Source organism: Aegilops tauschii, chromosome 5, assembly GCF_002575655.3.
Source record: "Aegilops tauschii subsp. strangulata cultivar AL8/78 chromosome 5, Aet v6.0, whole genome shotgun sequence".
Lineage (NCBI taxonomy): Eukaryota > Viridiplantae > Streptophyta > Magnoliopsida > Poales > Poaceae > Aegilops > Aegilops tauschii.
Window position 1 is genome coordinate 2,281,064 of NC_053039.3, and position 21,443 is coordinate 2,302,506.

The 21,443-nt window shown below is 45.9% G+C and overlaps 1 protein-coding gene across 1 annotated transcript; it reads left to right on the forward strand.

Moving 5' to 3' along the window:
- The first annotated feature begins 14,024 nt into the window (after positions 1 to 14,024).
- On the forward strand, positions 14,025 to 20,237 carry LOC109757507 (sucrose-phosphatase 2). The gene is made up of 9 exons (XM_020316328.4): positions 14,025 to 14,325; positions 17,097 to 17,165; positions 17,266 to 17,565; positions 17,662 to 17,763; positions 17,903 to 18,097; positions 18,189 to 18,476; positions 18,652 to 18,838; positions 19,731 to 19,777; positions 19,868 to 20,237. The coding sequence occupies exons 1-9, from the start codon at positions 14,071 to 14,073 to the stop codon at positions 19,955 to 19,957; spliced, it is 1,533 nt and encodes a 510-aa protein (XP_020171917.1). The 5' UTR covers positions 14,025 to 14,070; the 3' UTR covers positions 19,958 to 20,237.
- The last annotated feature ends 1,206 nt before the right edge of the window (positions 20,238 to 21,443 follow it).

Here is a 21,443-nt window from a genome sequence, read left to right on the forward strand (position 1 = left end):
ATGTAGTCGTACGTCTTCACGATCCGACCGATCAAGCACCGAACGCACGGCACCTCCGAGTTCAGCACACGTTCAGCCCGATGACGTCCCTCGAACTCCGATCCAACCGAGTGTTGAGGGAGAGTTTCGTCAGCACGACGGCGTGGTGACGATGATGATGTTCTACCGACGCAGGGCTTCGCCTAAGCACCGCTACAGTATTATCGAGGTGGACTATGGTGGAGGGGGCACCGCACACGGCTAAAAGATCAAATCAATTGTTGTGTCTTTGGGGTGCCCCCTGCCCCCGTATATAAAGGAGCAAGGGGGGAGGTGCGGCCGGCCAGGAGGAGGCGCGCCAGGAGGAGTCCTACTCCCACCGGGAGTACGACTCCCTCCCTTCCTTGTTGGATTAGGAGAAGGGGGAAAGAGGAGGGAGAGAGGAAGGAAAGGGGGGCGCCCCCCCTCTCCTTATCCTATTCGGACAGAGGGGGAGGGGCGCGCGGCCCTGCCCTAGCCGCCTCTCCTCTTCTCCACTAAGGCCCACTATGGCCCATTAAGCCCCCGGGGGGTTCCGGTAACCCCTCGGTACTCCGGTAAAATCCTGATTTCACCCGGAACACTTCCGATATCCAAATATAGGCTTCCAATATATCAATCTTCATGTCTCGACCATTTCGAGACTCCTCGTCATGTCCGTGATTATATCCGGGACTCCGAACAACCTTCGGTACATCAAAACTCATAAACTCATAATATAACCGTCATCGAAACTTTAAGCGTGCGGACCCTACGGGTTCGAGAACTATGCAGACATGACCGAGACACGTCTCCGGTCAATAACCAATAGCGGAACCTGGATGCTCATATTGGCTCCCACATATTCTACGAAGATCTTTATCGGTCAGACCGCATAACAACATACGGTGTTCCCTTTGTCATCGGTATGTTACTTGCCCGAGATTCGATCGTCGGTATCTCAACACCTAGTTCAATCTCGTTACCGGCAAGTCTATTTACTCGTTCCGTAATACATCATCCCGCAACTAACTCATTAGTTGCAATGCTTGCAAGGCTTAAGTGATGTGCATTACCGAGTGGGCCCAGAGATACCTCTCCGACAATCGGAGTGACAAATCCTAATCTCGAAATACGCCAACCCAACAAGTACCTTCGGAGACACCTGTAGAGCACCTTTATAATCACCCAGTTACGTTGTGACGTTTGGTAGCACACAAAGTGTTCTTCCGGTAAACGGGAGGTGCATAATCTCATAGTCATAGGAACATGTATAAGTCATGAAGAAAGCAATAGCAACATACTAAATGATCGAGTGCTAAGCTAACAGAATGGGTCAAGTCAATCACATCATTCTCCTAATGATGTGATCCCGTTAATCATATAACAACTCATGTCAATGGCTAGGAAACATAACCATCTTTGATCAACGAGCTAGTCAAGTGGAGGCATACTAGTGACACTCTGCTTGTCTATGTATTCACACAAGTATTATGTTTCCGGTTAATACAATTCTAGCATGAATAATAAACATTTATCATGACATAAGGAAATAAATAATAACTTTATTATTGCCTCTAGGGCATATTTCCTTCAGATAGAGGGTCGCCTTGCCGAAGACCACACGACGGTGCAAATGAATCCAAGAGGGTCCCATTTAACCTGACAGAGTACCTCACAGATGTGACACACGACATTATCGAGTCCACCCATCTATGAGCAAAACCCAGCTTTTGCATGTTGGGGATCGTAGCAGAAATTTAAAATTTTCTACGTATCACCAAGATCAATCTATGGAGTCATCTAGAAATGAGAGAGAGGGAAAAGAGTGCATCTACATACCCTTGTAGATCGCGAGCGGAAGCGTTCAATAGAACGGGGTTGATGGAGTCGTACTCGTCGTGATCCAAATCACCGATGATCCTAGCGCCGAACGGACGGCACCTCCGCGTTCAACACACGTACGGAGCGGGGACGTCTCCTCCTTCTTGATCCAGCAAGGGGGGGAGAAGTTGATGGAGATCCAGCAGCACGACGGCGTGGTGGTGGAAGTAGCGGGATCCCGGCAGTGCTTCGCCAAGCGCAAGCGGGGAGGAAGAGGTGTCACGGGAGGGAGGGAGGCGCCAGGGCTTGGGGTGCTTCTCCCATGCGCCTCCCCACTATATATAGGGGTGGAGGGGGCTGGTTTCTTGCCCTCCAAGTCCATTGGGGCGTTGGCAAAGGTGGGGGAAAGAAATCCCATCATTTCCCTTCCCCACCGATTGTTATCCCCCTTTTTTAGGGATCTTGATCTTATCCCTTCGGGATATGATCTTATTCCTTCTAAGGTGGGATCTTGGTGCGCCTTGACCAGGGGTGTGGGGCCTTGCCCCCACTAACCACGTTCATGTGGGTCCCCCCATGCAGGTGGGCCCCACTTCGGAACCTTCTAGAACCTTCCCGGTACAATACCGAAAAATCCCGAACATTTTCCGGTGGCCAAAATAGGACTTTCCATATATAAATCTTTACCTCCGGACCATTCCGGAACTCCTCGTGACGTCCGGGATCTCATCCGGGACTCCGAACAACTTTCGGTTAACCGCATACTAATATCTCTACAACTCTAGCGTCACCGAACCTTAAGTGTGTAGACCCTACGGGTTCGGGAGACAGGCAGACATGACCGAGACGACTCTCCGGTCAATAACCAACAGCGGGATTTGGATACCCATGTTGGCTCCCACATGTTCCACGATGATCTTATCGGATGAACCACGATGTCGAGGATTTAATCAATCCCGTATACAATTCCCTTTGTCAATCGGTACGTTACCTGCCCGAGATTCGATCGTCGGTATCCCAATACCTTGTTCAATCTCGTTACCGGCAAGTCACTTTACTCGTACCATAATGCATGATCCCGTGACCAAACACTTGGTCACATTGAGCTCATTATGATGATGCATTACCGAGTGGGCCCAGAGATACCTCTCCGTCATACGGAGTGACAAATCCCAGTCTCGATTCGTGCCAACCCAACAGACACTTTCGGAGATACCCGTAGTGCACCTTTATAGCCACCCAGTTACGTTGTGACGTTTGGCACACCCAAAGCACTCCTATGGTATCCAGGAGTTGCACAATCTCATGGTCTAAGGAAATGATACTTGACATTTGGAAAAGCTCTAGCAAACGAACTACACGATCTTGTGCTATGCTTAGGATTGGGTCTTGTCCATCACATCATTCTCCTAATGATGTGATCCCGTTATCAATGACATCCAATGTCCATAGTCAGGAAACCATGACTATCTGTTGATCAACGAGCTAGTCAACTAGAGGCTCACTAGGGACATGTTGTGGTCTATGTATTCACACATGTATTATGATTTCCGGATAACACAATTATAGCATGAACAATAGACAATTATCATGAACAAGGAAATATAATAATAACCATTTTATTATTGCCTCTAGGGCATATTTCCAACAGTCTCCCACTTGCACTAGAGTCAATAATCTAGTTACATTGCGATGAATCGAACACCCATAGAGTTCCGGTGTTGATCATGTTTTGCTCTAGGGAGAGGTTTAGTCAACGGATCTGCTACATTCAGGTCCGTATGTACTTTACAAATATCTATGTCTCCATTTTGAACATTTTCACGAATGGAGTTGAAGCGACGCTTGATATGCCTGGTCTTCCTGTGAAACCTGGGCTCCTTGGCAAGGGCAATAGCTCCAGTGTTGTTTCAGAAGAGAATCATCGGGCCCGACGCGTTGGGAATAACTCCTAGGTCGGTAATGAACTCCTTCACCCAGATTGCTTCTTGTGCTACCTCTGAGGCCGCCATGTATTCCGCTTCACATGTAGATCCCCCCACAACGCTTTGCTTGCAACTGCACCAGCTTACTGCCCCACCATTCAAAATATACACGTATCTGGTTTGTGACTTAGAGTCATCCAGATCTGTGTCGAAGCTAGCATCAACGTAACCCTTTACGACGAGCTCTTCGTCACCTCCATAAACGAGAAACATATCCTTAGTCCTCTTCAGGTACTTCAGGATATTCTTGACCGCTGTCCAGTGTTCCATGCCGGGATTACTTTGGTACCTTCCTACCAAACTTACGGCAAGGTTTACATCAGGTCTGGTACACAGCATGGCATACATAATAGACCCTATGGCCGAGGCATAGGGGACGACACTCATCTTTTCTCTATCTTCTGCCGTGGTCGGGCATTGAGCCGTGCTCAATTGCACACCTTGCAATACAGGCAAGAACCCCTTCTTGGACTGATCCATATTGAACTTCTTCAATATCTTGTCAAGGTACGTACTTTGTGAAAGACAAATGAGGCGTCTTGATCTATCTCTATAGATCTTGATGCCTAATATATAAGCAGCTTCTCCAAGGTCCTTCATTGAAAAACACTTGTTCAAGTAGGCCTTTATGCTTCCCAAGAATTCTATATCATTTCCCATCAACAGTATGTCATCCACATATAATATGAGAAATGCTACAGAGCTCCCACTCACTTTCTTGTAAACACAGGCTTCTTCATAAGTCTGTGTAAACCCAAACGCTTTGATCATCTCATCAAATCGAATGTTCCAACTCCGAGATGCTTGCACCAGCCCATAGATGGAGCGCTGGAGCTTGCATACCTTGTTAGTATTCTTAGGATCGACAAAACCTTCCGGCTGCATCATATACAATTCTTCCTTAAGAAAGCCGTTAAGGAATGCCGTTTTGACGTCCATTTGCCATATCTCATAATCATAGTATGCGGCAATTGCTAACATGATTCGGACGGACTTCAGCTTCGCTACGGGTGAGAAAGTCTCATCGTAGTCAACCCCTTGAACTTGTCGATAACCCTTAGCGACAAGTCGAGCTTTATAGATGGTAACATTACCATCCGCGTCCGTCTTCTTCTTAAAGATCCATTTGTTTTCTATCGCTCGCCGATCATCGGGCAAGTCTGTCAAAGTCCACATTTTGTTTTCATACATGGATCCTATCTCGGATTGCATGGCTTCAAGCCATTTGTTGGAATCTGGGCCCGCCATTGCTTCTTCATAGTTCGAAGGTTCACCGTTGTCTAACAACATGATTTCCAGGACAGGGTTGCCATACCACTCTGGTGTGGAACGTGTCCTCGTGGACCTACGAAGTTCAGTAGTAACTTGATCCGAAGTACCTTGATCATCATCATTAGCTTCCTCTCTAGTCAGTGCAGGCACCACAGGAACATCTTCCTGAGCTGCGCTACTTTCCGGTTCAAGAGGTAGTACTTCATCAAGTTCCACTTTCCTCCCACTTACTTCTTTCGAGAGAAACTCTTTCTCCAGAAAGGACCCATTCTTGGCAACAAAGATCTTGCCTTCGGATCTGAGGTAGAAGGTATACCCAATGGTTTCCTTAGGGTATCCTATGAAGACGCATTTTTCCGACTTGGGTTCGAGCTTTTCAGGTTGAAGTTTCTTGACATAAGCATCGCATCCCCAAACTTTTAGAAACGACAGCTTAGGTTTCTTCCCAAACCATAATTCATACGGTGTCGTCTCAACGGATTTCGACGGAGCCCTATTTAAAGTGAATGCGGCAGTCTCTAAAGCATATCCCCAAAATGAGAGCGGTAGATCGGTAAGAGACATCATAGATCGCACCATATCCAATAGAGTGCGATTACGACGTTCGGACACACCATTTCGCTGAGGTGTTCCAGGCGGCGTGAGTTGTGAAACTATTCCACATTTCCTTAAGTGTGTGCCAAATTCGTGACTCAAATATTCCCCTCCACGATCTGATCGTAAGAACTTTATTTTCCTGTCACGTTGATTCTCAACCTCACTCTGAAATTCCTTGAACTTTTCAAAGGTCTCAGACTTGTGTTTCATTAGGTAGACATACCCATATCTACTCAAGTCATCAGTGAGAGTGAGAACATAACGATAGCCACCGCGAGCCTCAACACTCATTGGACCGCACACATCAGTATGTATGATTTCCAATAAGTTGGTTGCTCGCTCCATTGTTCCGGAGAACGGAGTCTTGGTCATCTTACCCATGAGGCATGGTTCGCACGTGTCAAATGATTCGTAATCAAGAGACTCCAAAAGTCCATCTGCATGGAGCTTCTTCATGCGTTTGACACCAATGTGACCAAGACGGCAGTGCCACAAGTATGTGGGACTATCATTATCAACCTTACATCTTTTGGTATTCACACTATGAATATGTGTAACACTACGTTCGAGATTCATTAAGAATAAACCATTAACCAGCGGGGCATGACCATGAAACATATCTCTCATATAAATAGAACAACCATTATTCTCGGATTTAAATGAGTAGCCATCTCGAATTAAACGAGATCCTGATACAATGTTCATGCTCAAAGCTGGCACTAAATAACAATTATTGAGGTTTAAAATAATCCCGTAGGTAAATGTAGAGGTAGCGTGCCGACGGTGATCACATCGACCTTGGAACCATTCCCGACGCGCATCGTCACCTCGTCCTTTGCCAGTCTCCGTTTATTCCGCAGCTCCTGCTTTGAGTTACAAATATGAGCAACCGCACCGGTATCAAATACCCAGGAGCTACTACGAGTGCTGGTAAGGTACACATCAATAACATGTATATCACATATACCTTTGGTGTTGCCGGCCTTCTTGTCCGCTAAGTACTTGGGGTAGTTCCGCTTCTAGTGACCACTTCCCTTGCAATAAAAGCACTCAGTCTCAGGCTTGGGTCCATTCTTTGGCTTCTTCCCGGCAACTGGCTTACCGGGTGCGGCAACTCCCTTGCCGTCCTTCTTGAAGTTCTTCTTACCCTTGCCTTTCTTGAACCTAGTGGTTTTATTCACCATCAACACTTGATGTTCCTTTTTTATCTCCACCTCCGCTGATTTCAGCATTGAATATACCTCAGGAATGGTCTTTTCCATCCCCTGCATATTGAAGTTCATCACAAAGCTCTTGTAGCTAGGTGGAAGCGACTGAAGGATTCTGTCAATGACCGCGTCATCCGGGAGATTAACTCCCAGCTGAGTCAAGCGGTTGTGTAACCCAGACATTTTGAGTATGTGCTCACTGACAGAACTATTTCCCTCCATCTTACAACTGAAGAACTTGTCAGAGACTTCATATCTCTCGACCCGGGCATGAGCTTGGAAAACCATTTTCAGCTCTTCGAACATCTCATATGCTCCGTGTTGCTCAAAACGCTTTTGGAGCCCCGGTTCTAAGCTGTAAAGCATGCCGCACTGAACGAGGGAGTAATCATCAGCACGCTGCTGCCAAGAGTTCATAACGTCTTGGTTCTCTGGGATGGGTGCGTCACCTAGCGGTGCTTCTAGGACATAATCTTTCTTGGCAGCTATGAGGATGATCCTCAGGTTCCGGACCCAGTCCGTATAGTTGCTGTCATCATCTTTCAGCTTGGTTTTCTCTAGGAATGCGTTGAAGTTGAGGGCAACATTAGCGTGGGCCATTTGATCTACAAGACATATTGTAAAGATTTTAGACTAAGTTCATGATAATTAAGTTCATCTAATCAAATTATTCAATGAACTCCCACTCAGATAGACATCCCCCTAGTCATCTAAGTGAAACATGATCCGAGTCAACTAGGCCGTGTCCGATCATCACGTGAGACGGACTAGTCAACATCGGTGAACATCTTCATGTTGATCGTATCTTCTATATGACTCATGCTCGACCTTTCGGTCTTCCGTGTTCCGAGGCCATGTCTGTACATGCTAGGCTCATCAAGTCAACCTAAGTGTATTGCGTGTGTAAATCTGGCTTACACCCTTGTATTCGAACGTTAGAATCTATCACACCCGATCATCATGTGGTGCTTCGAAACAACGAACCTTCGCAACGGTGCACAGTTAGGGGGAACACTTTCTTGAAATTATTGCGAGGGATCATCTTATTTAAGCTACCGTCGTTCTAAGCAAATAAGATGTAAAACATGATAAACATCACATGCAATCAAATAGTGACATGATATGGCCAATATCATTTTGCTCCTTTGATCTCCATCTTCGGGGCGCCATGATCATCTTCGTCACCGGCATGACACCATGATCTCCATCATCGTGTCTTCATGAAGTTGTCACGCCAACGATTACTTCTACTTCTATGGCTAACGTGTTTAGCAATAAAGTAAAGTAATTTACAGGGCGTTATTCAATGACACGCAGGTCATACAAAAAATAAAGACAACTCCTATGGCTCCTGCCGGTTGTCATACTCATCGACATGCAAGTCGTGATTCCTATTACAAGAACATGATCAATCTCATACATCACATATATTTCATTCATCACATCCTTTTGGCCATATCACATCACAAGGCATATGCTGCAAAAACAAGTTAGACGTCCTCTAATTGTTGTTGCATGTTTTTACGTGGCTTCTATAGGTTTCTAGCAAGAACATTTCTTACCTACGTAAAACCACAACGTGATATGCCAACTTCTATTTACCCTTCATAAGGACCCTTTTCATCGAATCCGATTCGACTAAAGTGGGAGAGACAGACACCCGCTAGCCACCTTATGCAACTAGTGCATGTCAGCCGGTGGAACCTGTCTCACGTAAGCGTACGTGTAAGGTTGTCCGGGCCGCTTCATCCCACGATGCCGCCGAAACAAGATAAGACTAGTAGTGGCAAGAAAATTGACAACATCTACGCCCACAACAAGTTTGTGTTCTACTCGTGCATAGAAACTACGCATAGACCTAGCTCATGATGCCACTGTTGGGGATCGTAGCAGAAATTTAAAATTTTCTACGTATCACCAAGATCAATCTATGGAGTCATCTAGCAACGAGAGAGAGGGAAAAGAGTGCATCTACATACCCTTGTAGATCGCGAGCGGAAGCGTTCAAGAGAACGGGGTTGATGGAGTCGTACTCGTCGTGATCCAAATCACCGATGATCCTAGTGCCGAATGGACGGCACCTCCGCGTTCAACACACGTACGGAGCGGGGACGTCTCCTCCTTCTTGATCCAGCAAGGGGGGAGGAGAAGTTGATGGAGATCCAGCAACACGACGGCGTGGTGGTGGAAGTAGCGGGATCCCGGCAGGGCTTCGCCAAGCGCAAGCGGGGAGGAAGAGGTGTCACAGGAGGGAGGGAGGCGCCAGGGCTTGGGGTGCTTCTCCCATGCGCCTCCCCACTATATATAGGGGTGGAGGGGGCTGGTTTCTTGCCCTCCAAGTCCATTGGGGCGTTGGCAAAGGTGGGGGAAAGAAATACCATCATTTCCCTTCCCCACCGATTGTTATCCCCCTTTTTTAGGGATCTTGATCTTATCCCTTCGGGATATGGTCTTATTCCTTCTAAGGTGGGATCTTGGTGCGCCTTGACCAGGGGTGTGGGGCCTTGCCCCCACTAACCACGTTCATGTGGGTCCCCCATGCAGGTGGGCCCCACTTTGGAACCTTCTAGAACCTTCCCGGTACAATACCGAAAAATCCCGAACATTTTCCGGTGGCCAAAATAGGACTTCCCATATATAAATCTTTACCTCCGGACCATTCCGGAACTCCTCGTGACGTCCGGGATCTCATCCGGGACTCCGAACAACTTTCGGTTAACCGCATACTAATATCTCTACAACTCTAGCGTCACCGAACCTTAAGTGTGTAGACCCTACGGGTTCGGGAGACATGCAGACATGACCAAGACGACTCTCCGGTCAATAACCAACAGCGGGATCTGGATACCCATGTTGGCTCCCACATGTTCCACGATGATCTCATCGGATGAACCACGATGTCGAGGATTCAATCAATCCCGTATACAATTCCCTTTATCAATCGGTACGTTACCTGCCCGAGATTCGATCGTCGGTATCCCAATACCTTGTTCAATCTCGTTACCGGAAAGACACTTTACTCATACCGTAATGCATGATCCAGTGACCAAACACTTGGTCACATTGAGCTCATTATGATGATGCATTACCGAGTGGGCCCAGAGATACCTCTCCGTCATACGGAGTGACAAATCCCAGTCTCGATTCGTGCCAACCCAACAGACACTTTCGGAGATACCCGTAGTGCACCTTTATAGCCACCCAGTTACGTTGTGACGTTTGGCACACCCAAAGCACTCCTATGGTATCCGGGAGTTGCACAATCTCATGGTCTAAGGAAATGATACTTGACATTTGGAAAAGCTCTAGCAAACGAACTACACGATCTTGTGCTATGCTTAGGATTGGGTCTTGTCCTGTCCATCACATCATTCTCCTAATGATGTGATCCCGTTATCAATGACATCCAATGTCCATAGTCAGGAAACCATGACTATCTGTTGATCAACGAGCTAGTCAACTAGAGGCTCACTAGGGACATGTTGTGGTCTATGTATTCACACATGTATTACGATTTCCGGATAACACAATTATAGCATGAACAATAGACAATTATCATGAACAAGGAAATATAATAATAACCATTTTATTATTGCCTCTAGGGCATATTTCCAACATTGCATCACCTGCTTCAACAACGACTAGTCCACACGATCATACGCTTTGGATATATCAAGTTTATAAGCACAAAAACTCTTGGTCGGATCCTTCTCCTGTTTTATATGATGGATGCACTCAAAAGCAACAAGGGCATTATCTGTTATCAATCTGCCTGGTATAAATGCACTTTGTTCTAGTGAGATGATATCATCCAGTAACGGTCTCAACCGATTAACAAGACATTTAGAAATGACCTTGTAAATAACATTACAGAGACTGATAGGCCTATAGTGATTAAGGCAAGTTGGGTTAGGGATTTTTGGAATAAGAACAATAGAAGTAGAGTTTACCCCTTCCGGGAATATTCCAATACTGAAGAAATCCTTCACTGCCGCAACCACACTCTCCTTTAGAGTACTCCAATTACGCTAATAGAACCGCGCTGGAAATCCGTCCGGGCCCGGGGCCTTTAGCGGCCCAATCTGAAATAATGCATCTGCAATTTCCTTCTCCGTAAAAGGTGCACATAATCTCTCATTGTCCTCTGCTGTGACCTTTGCTTCAATCAAATCCAACACACCCGCAGCATCTAAGCTTTGTTCTGACGTGAAAATGGCGGTGAAATAATCATTATCTAGGTTTGCCATCTCATTAAAGTCCGTATGGACATTACCAATGTTATCCGTGAGACTGCGGATTTTATTCTTCCTTGCCCTCCAAACCGCTTTACTTTGGAAGAATTTTGTATTACGATCCCCTTCCTTGAGCCATGAGATGCGGGACCTTTGTAACCAAAGCATTTCTTCCTGGTAAATGAGTTCATTCATTTTGTCCGTTATACTTCGTATTTCTTCACGGTCGGCATTCATGCTCATGAGCTCCTCAAGCTGTGATCGAGATTTAGCCAGTTCTCTCGACACATTACCAAACTTCTTCCTGCTCCAAGAGCCCAGAGTTGTCATCATTTTCCGAAGAGCATCCTGCAACTTCTCCAAGTTATCAACGTATCCCACCGACTCACAAGCTTCTTTGATTACAGCCGGAAGCGCAGTGTCTCGCTCCCAGAAAACTTCATACCTCCTGGTTTTTGGCCTCGTCACCCCAACTTCTGGCTCCCCCTTTACTACCAAAGCTATGTGGTCCGAACAAGGGGTCGCCACATGAGTCACAAAAGAAAACGGAAACATATCCCGCCATGTATTAGTGGCTGTTGCCCTGTCCAACCGGACCTGGACGTTGTTACTGCCGCTACGTTTATTATCCTAGGTAAATGGGATCCCTGAGAACCCCAAGTCTACCAATCCACAAATTTCCAAAGTGTCTCTGAAAGCAATCATTTGAGGCTCCGGTCTTGGTGTAGCTGACAAATGTTCAAAACTCCATAGGGCCTCGTTGAAATCCCCTACAACCAACCATGGGTTATCGCAGACACTTTTAAGGTTTTTTTAACTTTGTCCACATTGCATGTCTGTGTTCAACCCGAGGTTCTCCATATACACACGTTAGCCTCCACTGTTCTGCATCTGTATTTAAACGAACCAGAGCGTCAATGTACCGATCATTCTTGTCCAAGATTTCCACGACACATGCCCCATGCCAATACAGCGCTAGCCCTCCACTGAGACCATTGCTGTCCACTCCCTCAAAACCCTTCAACCCAAGTCTACTTCGAATTCTCCTCATCTTCTCAGCTTTCTGTCTAGTCTCACTAAGAAACACAAAAGTGGGGGAATGCGACTGGGAAATCGTCGCGATTTCACAAACTGTCCGGGTATTCCCCCCTCCCCGGCAGTTCCAACTTATGAGATTCATTGGGACTGGCGGTCCTCCCTCTCGGAGGCCGCCTCAAGTGTCATCTCCATGTCATGTGCATCCCTTTCTTCCCCTTGCTTTCTTCTCTTCACAATCGGGTCCTTCCCTGGGGTAGAGGAAGATGGTACGGCCGGTTCACTACCTGACGCCGCGCCCCCATTTTCTAACGTCAGCACTGAGTTTGAGACTTTGCCCTTCAGGTGCGGGAAAGTTTGTCCTCTGACATTAACTGAGCCGTCTGGACTGATTAGCCTCTTCCGAAAGTTCCTACCTTCTCCCCCCCGTGTTTGTATACTGTGTTGGATACACCCCTTCAGACAGCCCATCCCCCCTCCCACGACCTCCTCCTACTTCACTTGTACTTCCGCCCATCTCACCTATACCTCCTCTGTCTCCCCTCTTTCCATCACTACCCACACCCCCAGCAGCCCTTCCTCTACCTGCTGAGAATGTCCAGCCTCCTCCCCTACGTCCTCTAGCACCACTCCCAACAGATTCATTACTCCAGTGAAGCCATTCTCCCCATTCATAGGACTCCGGGCTGTGAATGCCATCCCCACACTCCTCCACTACGTGACCCATACAGCCACAATAGAAGCAAAAATCTGGCAGTTTCTCGTAGCTAACTGGGTACTTCTTCATCTCCTTTAGAGTGATGCGTACAAAATGAACCAAGGGATTATTCACATTAACATACACCCTCACCCTCAGATAATTTGAGGGATTTATCTTCCCCTCATTGACCATCACTGTAAACGGTGGCTCACCCACCTTCTTTGCTAGCTTTTCAGCAAGTTCTTTCTTCCTTGTAAGACCATCTGGCATGCCTTTGACTCTAGCCCATAATGGATACATGTTCAAAGCATAATCAACAACATTGGTAAATCCATCATACTCAACTAGCACAACCGGGTCACGGCGAAACTGTCATGGTCCTCCATCCATCACACGCTTCCAATCACCCAAACAATGGCATTGAGCCAGGAAAAAGTTTGGCCCTTTGATGTTGAAGGTGACTCCTTGAGCACAAGACCACGCGTTCCTCATTGAATTCAGCAGCGCAGCGTGACTAAACGGGCGCATGGTATGAACCCTAAGCAGGCCAGCCATCTCACTTCCTTGATCAAATCCTCCACTTCTCCTGACAAGTCTAGATCTTCTTCTTCCTCCCCGTGCAAATTCATCCCCTCAAAACGTCCTCAAGATCGGGATCTGGACCAAGGTGATCCCATCTACCTTCTCCCTCATCCTCCCTGCCCGCTTCCTCCTCCTCCTCCACCGGGTTATCCACTAGGGTTTCCTCGATCGGCGGCGCAGATTGCCTGCTTTGTTCAAACACGTGTGATACTTGTTATTTGGAGAAAAAAAGAGGTGTAGGGTCCGCTACGTGAAACAACACCCACCGAAGGAGCAAACCAACCTTTGTTGGATGGTTAGAGGGATAGTGCTATCCTCATCTCACCAGAATTTAAATTCTGGTGCTCGCATTATTCCTGAATTTATTTTAGGATTTCCGGCGATGCGCTTTCAGTGGGAGGAAATGTTTCCGTCGACGACAAGGTGCCTAGCTACGGTCACTTCGTAAATGTCAAGATAATATGCCGGCTCAGTCTCTCAAAGATGCTCATAGTGGTAGAATGTGCGTGTGTGCGTTTATAGGTGTGAGTGTATGTGCGTATATATGAGGTATATGTTAAAAAAAAAAACACCCACCTAAGGACGCGCGGTTGGGGCGGTGGACAGAACGGAGAGACGAGCGAGCGATCGGTTGGGTGATGGAGAGCGTTTTCCGATCCGGAAGTGGGCAGCGGTTCACCTCTCCTCACGGGCTCACCCCTACCACCTCCCCTATTTCACCGCCAACCGCACGAACCCCATCCCTCCTCGTCTCTTTCCTCCTTTCTTTCTGTGGCGGCGGGTCGGCGCTCTCACCAAGCAGCAGTGGTGGACACCGGCGGTTTGCGCGGCGCGCCGGCGGGGAGCAGCGGCAGATCGGCCGTGCGGCGGGCAGGCCACCGGGCTCCGTCAAGGTATGAATCCGCCCCCTCCCCTCCGCTCCGCCCGCCTCAACTCCTCCCTCGCGTACTGCGAATCTCGACCCGATCTTGGCCGGCAGCAGATTGAGATTTGAGAGGATCCCGATCTTGAGAGGGGGTGATTCGAAATAAACAGGCCCGTCTTTCATTACTTGCTATATACTTATATGGTTCTGTTGCGATCTGTTTGATTTTGTTGCTGTCTGTTCTTGCCCAATATGTATGTGGTATATGGTGGTTAGCAATATGTTTGTTGGTGCTCTATTTTCATTTTGATTTGATAGAAGGCGTGCATTGTACTACATGGTCAACAGCAACAACAACAACAAAATCTATTGGGTTTCATCTCCATAAGAGTGGCTGAGTTTTACATTGGCTCGCCAAGCCTATCACAACCCTCCTCCTTTACCCGGGCTTGGGACCGGCTATGCTGAGACAACATAGGCGGAGTTCAACAGCATGAGTAATAAAAGGAAAAAAAAGGATGATTAGAGCATCTCCACCTGCACCCCCCAATTGAACCCCCAATGGCCTAATGGGGGTCCGGACTGAAAAAACGGCACCCCCCAAGTGTCCGAGCCAGCGCCAGTCCACGCGCCGGCGATGCGGCTTCCCAACGTGTCGCATGAACGCTAGCGCACCCCCATCTACCCTGATAAAAGGCAGGCGCCCCTCTCCTCGCCGTGCAAACCCACCCGCACCACTCGCCCTCGCTCTCCTCGTCGCGCACAACTACGAGGCTTCTGGCTTGGTGTACCGCGGCGGGCGCACCATCAACAACGACGACGCGTGCGGGCTGCACCGCTATGGGCTCCTCGCCCTACCTGACTACCGCCTCCCCAAGGGGTAGTGCGTGTCCACCGCTCGCCTCCCCGTGCCGCCGCTTCTTGAAACGGCGGAGCAGATTTGCCGCCGGAGCTGGATGACACGGGAGGAGTGGCGCCTCCCCGAGAACGACAACCACCACAGTTCGCACGCGAGCGGGTGCCGACGGCCCATTCATGTCGCGCCACAACTCCGCCGGGTGACACCACTGGTGGGAGGTGACTGGCCACACTGTGGCCAGCGCAATTGAAGCCGCCCACCGCCATGCTGCCTCTGCAGCGTGGCCCCACTCGGACTGCTACCACCGGTGCAGCGAGCCAGTGCCTGCTACCCGGTGAAGGAGGAGCGGCGATCCCCACCGCACGGCTGCCTCAACCTCGTCCAACGCCGCCTGGAAACGGAGTCATAGGAGGCCCTGCAGCAGGGCTATGGTGTCATCGCAGCTGCGGGACGACTCCCCTGGCTTGCTGGCGGCCCTAGCGGACTCGGTCCTCGAGATCAAACGGGATACACCCGGCTAAATGGTGACGACGCATATGGCCACCTCCTCGTCCGGTGGCGCCTCCACCTCCCGTGCGCCTCGGGATGGCGCATTCACTTTTCGTGCACATCAGGACGGCACCTCCACCTCTCATGCAGCCTCCTCCTCCATCCTGGTCCTCCTCGGCGAACTTGTCCCAGTCGACGCTGGAGGCGCTGCTGTCGTCGTCGTCCCCATCGCCGTAGTTGTCGTCGACGGCAACTGCAGCGCCTCTAGCGTCGACCGGGACAAGCTCGCTGAGGAGTAGGTTAGGGTTTAGGGCCTCCTGGTTTGAATTTCATTCAAAATATTTGTAAAATATGAACAAAATTGTAAATATTTTGCTATAATATGTGTTCTATTTTTTTAATTGATTTGGTTTGGGGGGCGCCGTTAGGGCCACCACCCCCTATTAAGGTTCTCATTACTGCCACAAAACTCGCAATACTTTATTTCCATCATTTCTTTGCTAAGTTGTCTTTAGTCAAAACGCCGTTCTTTTTTTTTCAAAGGAGTAAAAAACATGTTTTTAACCATTAATAATCATTTCAAAAAACAGATGGATATGCCATTGGATGGGCCGGAGATGCTGAGATATGGTATCTTGTGGTAGCCATCGATGTGTCAATACAAGGGAACGGTTGCAGGCTTGCAGCCAAGGCTTGGGGGCCTCACCACCAACGAAATTCGGGAGGAAGAAAGGCGCTCGTCCATCTCTCCCGAAACAACCGCTTGCCACCTGTCTCTCCTCCCACGCTCCACTCCCCTTCCTCTTCCCCTGGCAACGGCATCGTTGATCGAACACAATCTACGCCAAACGTGCCTCCGGATCTCGCACACAACCTTGAAGGGGATCCTCCCATAACTGCCGTCCTCCTCCGCCGTTCGCCTAGACCAGCGTGGAGTGGGGATCGATCCGGGCTTGGTTTGCTTTCTACGTTGGTGACGAACCCTAACCTGCTTGGATCGTTCTTAAAATTCTGGTAGGGTGTGTTTCGTCCAGATTCTAGAGCCAGTGATGCTAATTACCTGGCCCGTAGCAGCCTAGCAGTATCAAAACACAATTGAATCACACTTCTATGTTAGCACTGATTGTATGGGATTTTGATAGTAAATGTTCTATTAAAACTGGACAATGTTTTTCTATTTCACATTGAGTGCGTCCATGATCTGAGTTGGGTGTGATAGTTTATTTTCTGGAATCTGGAGACAGTTCATAGCATGCAGCAAACCAGCAGTGGAAACATTAGGATGAGTATATAAGAACTACTCTTTTACTTGATCCTTTGACTGCCTGTGAAAGTCTGGGTTCATAGTTAATGATGTCAGTGGCACGAATAGAACTTTTCTTGATGTTTTATGCACCCAAGATCTTCCCTTCGAATCTTAATTCCTCACAGAGGGACAACCATCTTTGCAGGCTGCTAAAATGGATAAGCTCAAGGGCTCTGCGCGTCTTATGATTGTTTCAGATCTCGATCACACAATGGTGTTTGTCTAAACTCGCAGCTTGGATTTTGTCCAGAGATAATTGTAACTTTTTTTGTATGACCAACTAATTTGAAGTTTCTTGGGTTTCAAACTTTCAGGTTGATCATCATGACGAAGAGAACTTGTCTTTGCTTAGGTTTGGGGCCCTTTGGGAGTCTGTTTACTGTCAGGATTCTCTTCTTGTCTTTTCAACAGGAAGATCACCTACTCTGTATAAGGAATTGAGGAAAGAGAAGCCTATGCTAACTCCAGACATCACTATTTTGTCTGTGGGCTCTGAGATAACTTATGGTGAAGCCATGGTCCCTGATCATGGCTGGGAGGAATATCTGAACAATAAGTGGGACAGGAATATTGTTCTTGAGGAGACAGCTAAGTTTTCTGAGCTGAAGCTTCAGGCATGTTTCGATTGCTAAACAGCTACTTCCCCTAATTAATAATCATTTTGATTTCTATACAAATAACATTATTGTCATTCACTTGCATGAATGCAGGTAGAGTCAGAACAGCGTCCACATAAGGTCAGCTTTTTGGTTGACAAGAAGAACGCTCAGGGAGTGATCAAGTCTCTCTCGGAGAAGTTTGAGAAACGTGGGGTGAGGCAGCATGTTTACTTTTTTTTGAGAGGCAGCATGTTTACTGATGTTGTTAGGTGTTAGTTTTTCGTAATATATTCTTTAAGAAACATGTTCTTTTGGAATTTGTGTGGTTAACTACTATATTTACTGTAAACAGGTAGATGCGAAAATAATCTACAGTGGTGGCCAGGATCTTGACATATTAGCTCAAGGGGCTGGAAAGGGTCAAGCACTTGCATATTTGCTCAAGAAGTTAGGTTCATGCGGAAAAACACCCAACAATACTCTTGCTTGTGGTGACTCTGGTAATGATGCAGAATTATTCAGTATCCCTGGTGTACATGGTGTCATGGTGAGTGTACAATAACTTGCATGATGTGTCTATAAAAGTTCAGGCGTGAATGAATGTGCATTTACTGCAACTCTATGTTCTAAAATGTTAGGTTAGCAATGCCCAAGAGGAACTACTCCAGTGGCATGCAGAAAATGCGAAGGATAATCCTAAGATAATTCATGCAACTGAGAGGTGTGCTGCTGGTATTATTCAAGCTATTGGGCACTTCAAGCTAGGACCTAATGTTTCTCCAAGAGACGTTGAGTTTCCTTACATCAAGGAGGACCCTTTCAAGCCTACAGCGGCCATTGTGAAGTTCTATGTTCTGTACGAAAAGTGGCGTAGAGCTGATGTTCCAAAGGCTGATTCAGTTATACAGTACTTAAAAAACATCACAGTATGTATATGGTTTTCCACTTCCATATACACTTAAACAGTTTGGTTAGCTTTTGTGTAAATTTCCCCCTCTCCCATTTCAGTTTCTCAAGCTTTCTAATTCTGAGAAAATGCCATATTTTCGTTAATATTTTCTTAAGCTTTCAGATTATTTATTTATTTATTGTGGGTGCTAGGATGCAAATGGAGTTATTATTCATCCGTCTGGGGTCGAACTTTCAATCCATTCATCCATTGATGAGCTGGCTTCATGTTATGGTGACAAACAAGGGAAAAAGTACCGGTCATGGGTGGACAGACTAGTTATCTTGCAGACTGCTTCTGACAGTTGGCTTGTGAGATTCGACTTGTGGGAGGCAGAAGGTGAGTTGTTATGATTCTGCAAAGTATTATACAGTTACTGCGTTGAGCAACTCAAACATTAACAGAAAATGCTATTTGATACATTTTGTTCAGATTGCAATATCTTTTACCCAGTTTGTGTGTGCTCAATCAGAATTCTTGTTAATCTATTTATAGATAGTGTCATTTATGGTTTACCTTTACTCGACATGGATGCCAAGTAATAATTTTAGGACTATGGTAATAGGTTTTTATATTACTTTGCGCACATATCCTTTTTTTTCCTGTTGCGAAATAATGACCGCATCATTCAGTTACAGAAAGTGCAATGCTAAGTTTACAGTGTGGACTGTTGTATAACTCTATTCTGGCCAGATATTACGGACTTACTGGTTATAGTATGAAGTAATCTAGATAGTAGAAGTTGATTGAAACACGAACCCCTTTACTGCATATTCTGTAAACATCAATGACTACTTGATGATAATGCTCATAGATTCAAAGTCCATTGCAAAAGGACAACCCGTGGGTCGAGGCATTTATTGTTGAGCAATCAGTAGTTATATCCTGAGTCGGTTGGGGATGTTGAAAATCAATCTTGGTCTATGATTAATGGAAATTGTGCTTCAAGCTAGTTAAAATGATCTGGCTACCTGATTTGACATGTTCCCTTCCTAACAAAGAGATATGGGGACTTTGCCGGTTGATTCTATCTGATGGACATGATTCTCTGATTCTACCTATAATGGAGGGCATAACACATAACCTGTGGGACAGTGTGACGTGGATTTCAAAGTTTTTCCGTCCCGTCAATTATTATTATATAAGCACGCTCCCGTTATCTTCATAATAAATCTTATTTTAGCAAATCATCCTCAGCTGAATGTTTAACACGCTGCTATGCTTTTTTCAGGTGCTGCGTGGGCGTGCTGTTTTACAACTCTTGCGCTGAATGTAAAGGTATATATCGCTTGTGTTGAGCCAAAACCTGACCTGACCCACTCGTATTTTGGAAATTTTAACATGGGTTGTTTTCGTGATGTCACTCAGCCTGAAACCCCTGGGGGTTTTGTGGTAACACACATCCACAAGACATGGCGTAAAGAATATCCCGGGGTCGAGCAGTCATGCAAACTCTAGACTGGATAGCTACCGCCGGCGCATTTTCCTCTTGAGGAGGATCAAATAAGAAATCGTGTACCGAAAGCATGGGAATTTCTTTCACTTGTTCATAATGTTGTTAATAAGTGCTCCCAGACACATATACTGGACTGGATGACGTCTCTTGATGCCTTTGCCTAATGCTTGTATCTCGTCGTTACTGTCATGAGAGGCTAAACTAAAGTAAATAACCAGTCCCAGTCCAGTATATACTAGTAGTTCGATGTGCTACTTGTTTTATTCAGTGTTTGTTCTCCCAGATGCATTCATTTTTATCCATTTCTGCGGTAAGTAATTCCTGATGGAGGGTTCCTATGTACCCTTTCAAGCGATTTTTATCGTTAGTTCTACACATGGTGATCCTATAGGCCCGCACATGTTTCTTCTTTTTTCCAGGTCATATTTATTTTTCTTTTTATGCTATTTTTTCTCATTTTAAAAAAATGTAGGAAAATAATTAAACTTGCCATAAAACTTGAAGAAAGTGTTTGTGCATTTGGAAAAAAATGGTTAGCATATTTTTGGAAAATGTTTCACGTGTATTAACAAGCTGTAAGCATGTTTTTCGTAGACATTATTGCGTACATTTATGTATCTTCATTAAGGACCACAAGAACGCACAATTAGTGTGTGTCTTACTTGTATTCTTAAAATACACAATTATTAATTGACAGCATTGCATTTTTAAACTTTTCAAGGTGTATTCAAAATTATTGTGTACCAATAATAAATTCTATAAATGTATTTAAACATGTTAAACGTGCTTGTAGAAATATAACAATAATTTTATGTGGACTTAAACAGTTCAACGTGTATTAAAATTTATTGTGTAAATTTATGTTTCTTCATTCACGACCACAAGCACACACAATTATTATGTACTGTATCTTCATTGTATTCTTAAAATACACAATTATTAATAAAATTGACAACGCTGTATTTTCAAAACTGTTCAAGGTGTAACTAAAATTATTGTGTAATAACAATAAATTGTAGAAATGTATTGAAACATGTTAATTTTTCTTGTAGAAATGTAAGAATAATCTTACACAATCATTTTATTAATACATGTTGAACATTTTTTAAAATACATGTTGCCAATTTTTTGATTGCATGACGAACATGTTACAAAATATGTTTATGATTTTTTAATACATGTGAATCATTTTAGAAAATATGCTGACCATGTTTTCAAATGCACTAACACTTTCTTCAAGTTTTATGGCAACTTTATTTATTTTTCTTGCATTCTTTTTCAAAATGCCAAAAAATAATATCAGAAAGGAAAATAAACCTGAACTTGAAAAAAAAGAAACTTGTGCGGGTCTATAGGGGCACCATGTATTTAAAAAATCTTATTTTTTTCTGAAAAAGTACGCAGGGGCGCCGTGTATAAGGTTCTAGCTCGTAAATGTCAATTAAGCAGACTTGGCCTGGATAGCTTGTGTGGGCTGTGGGACCCACA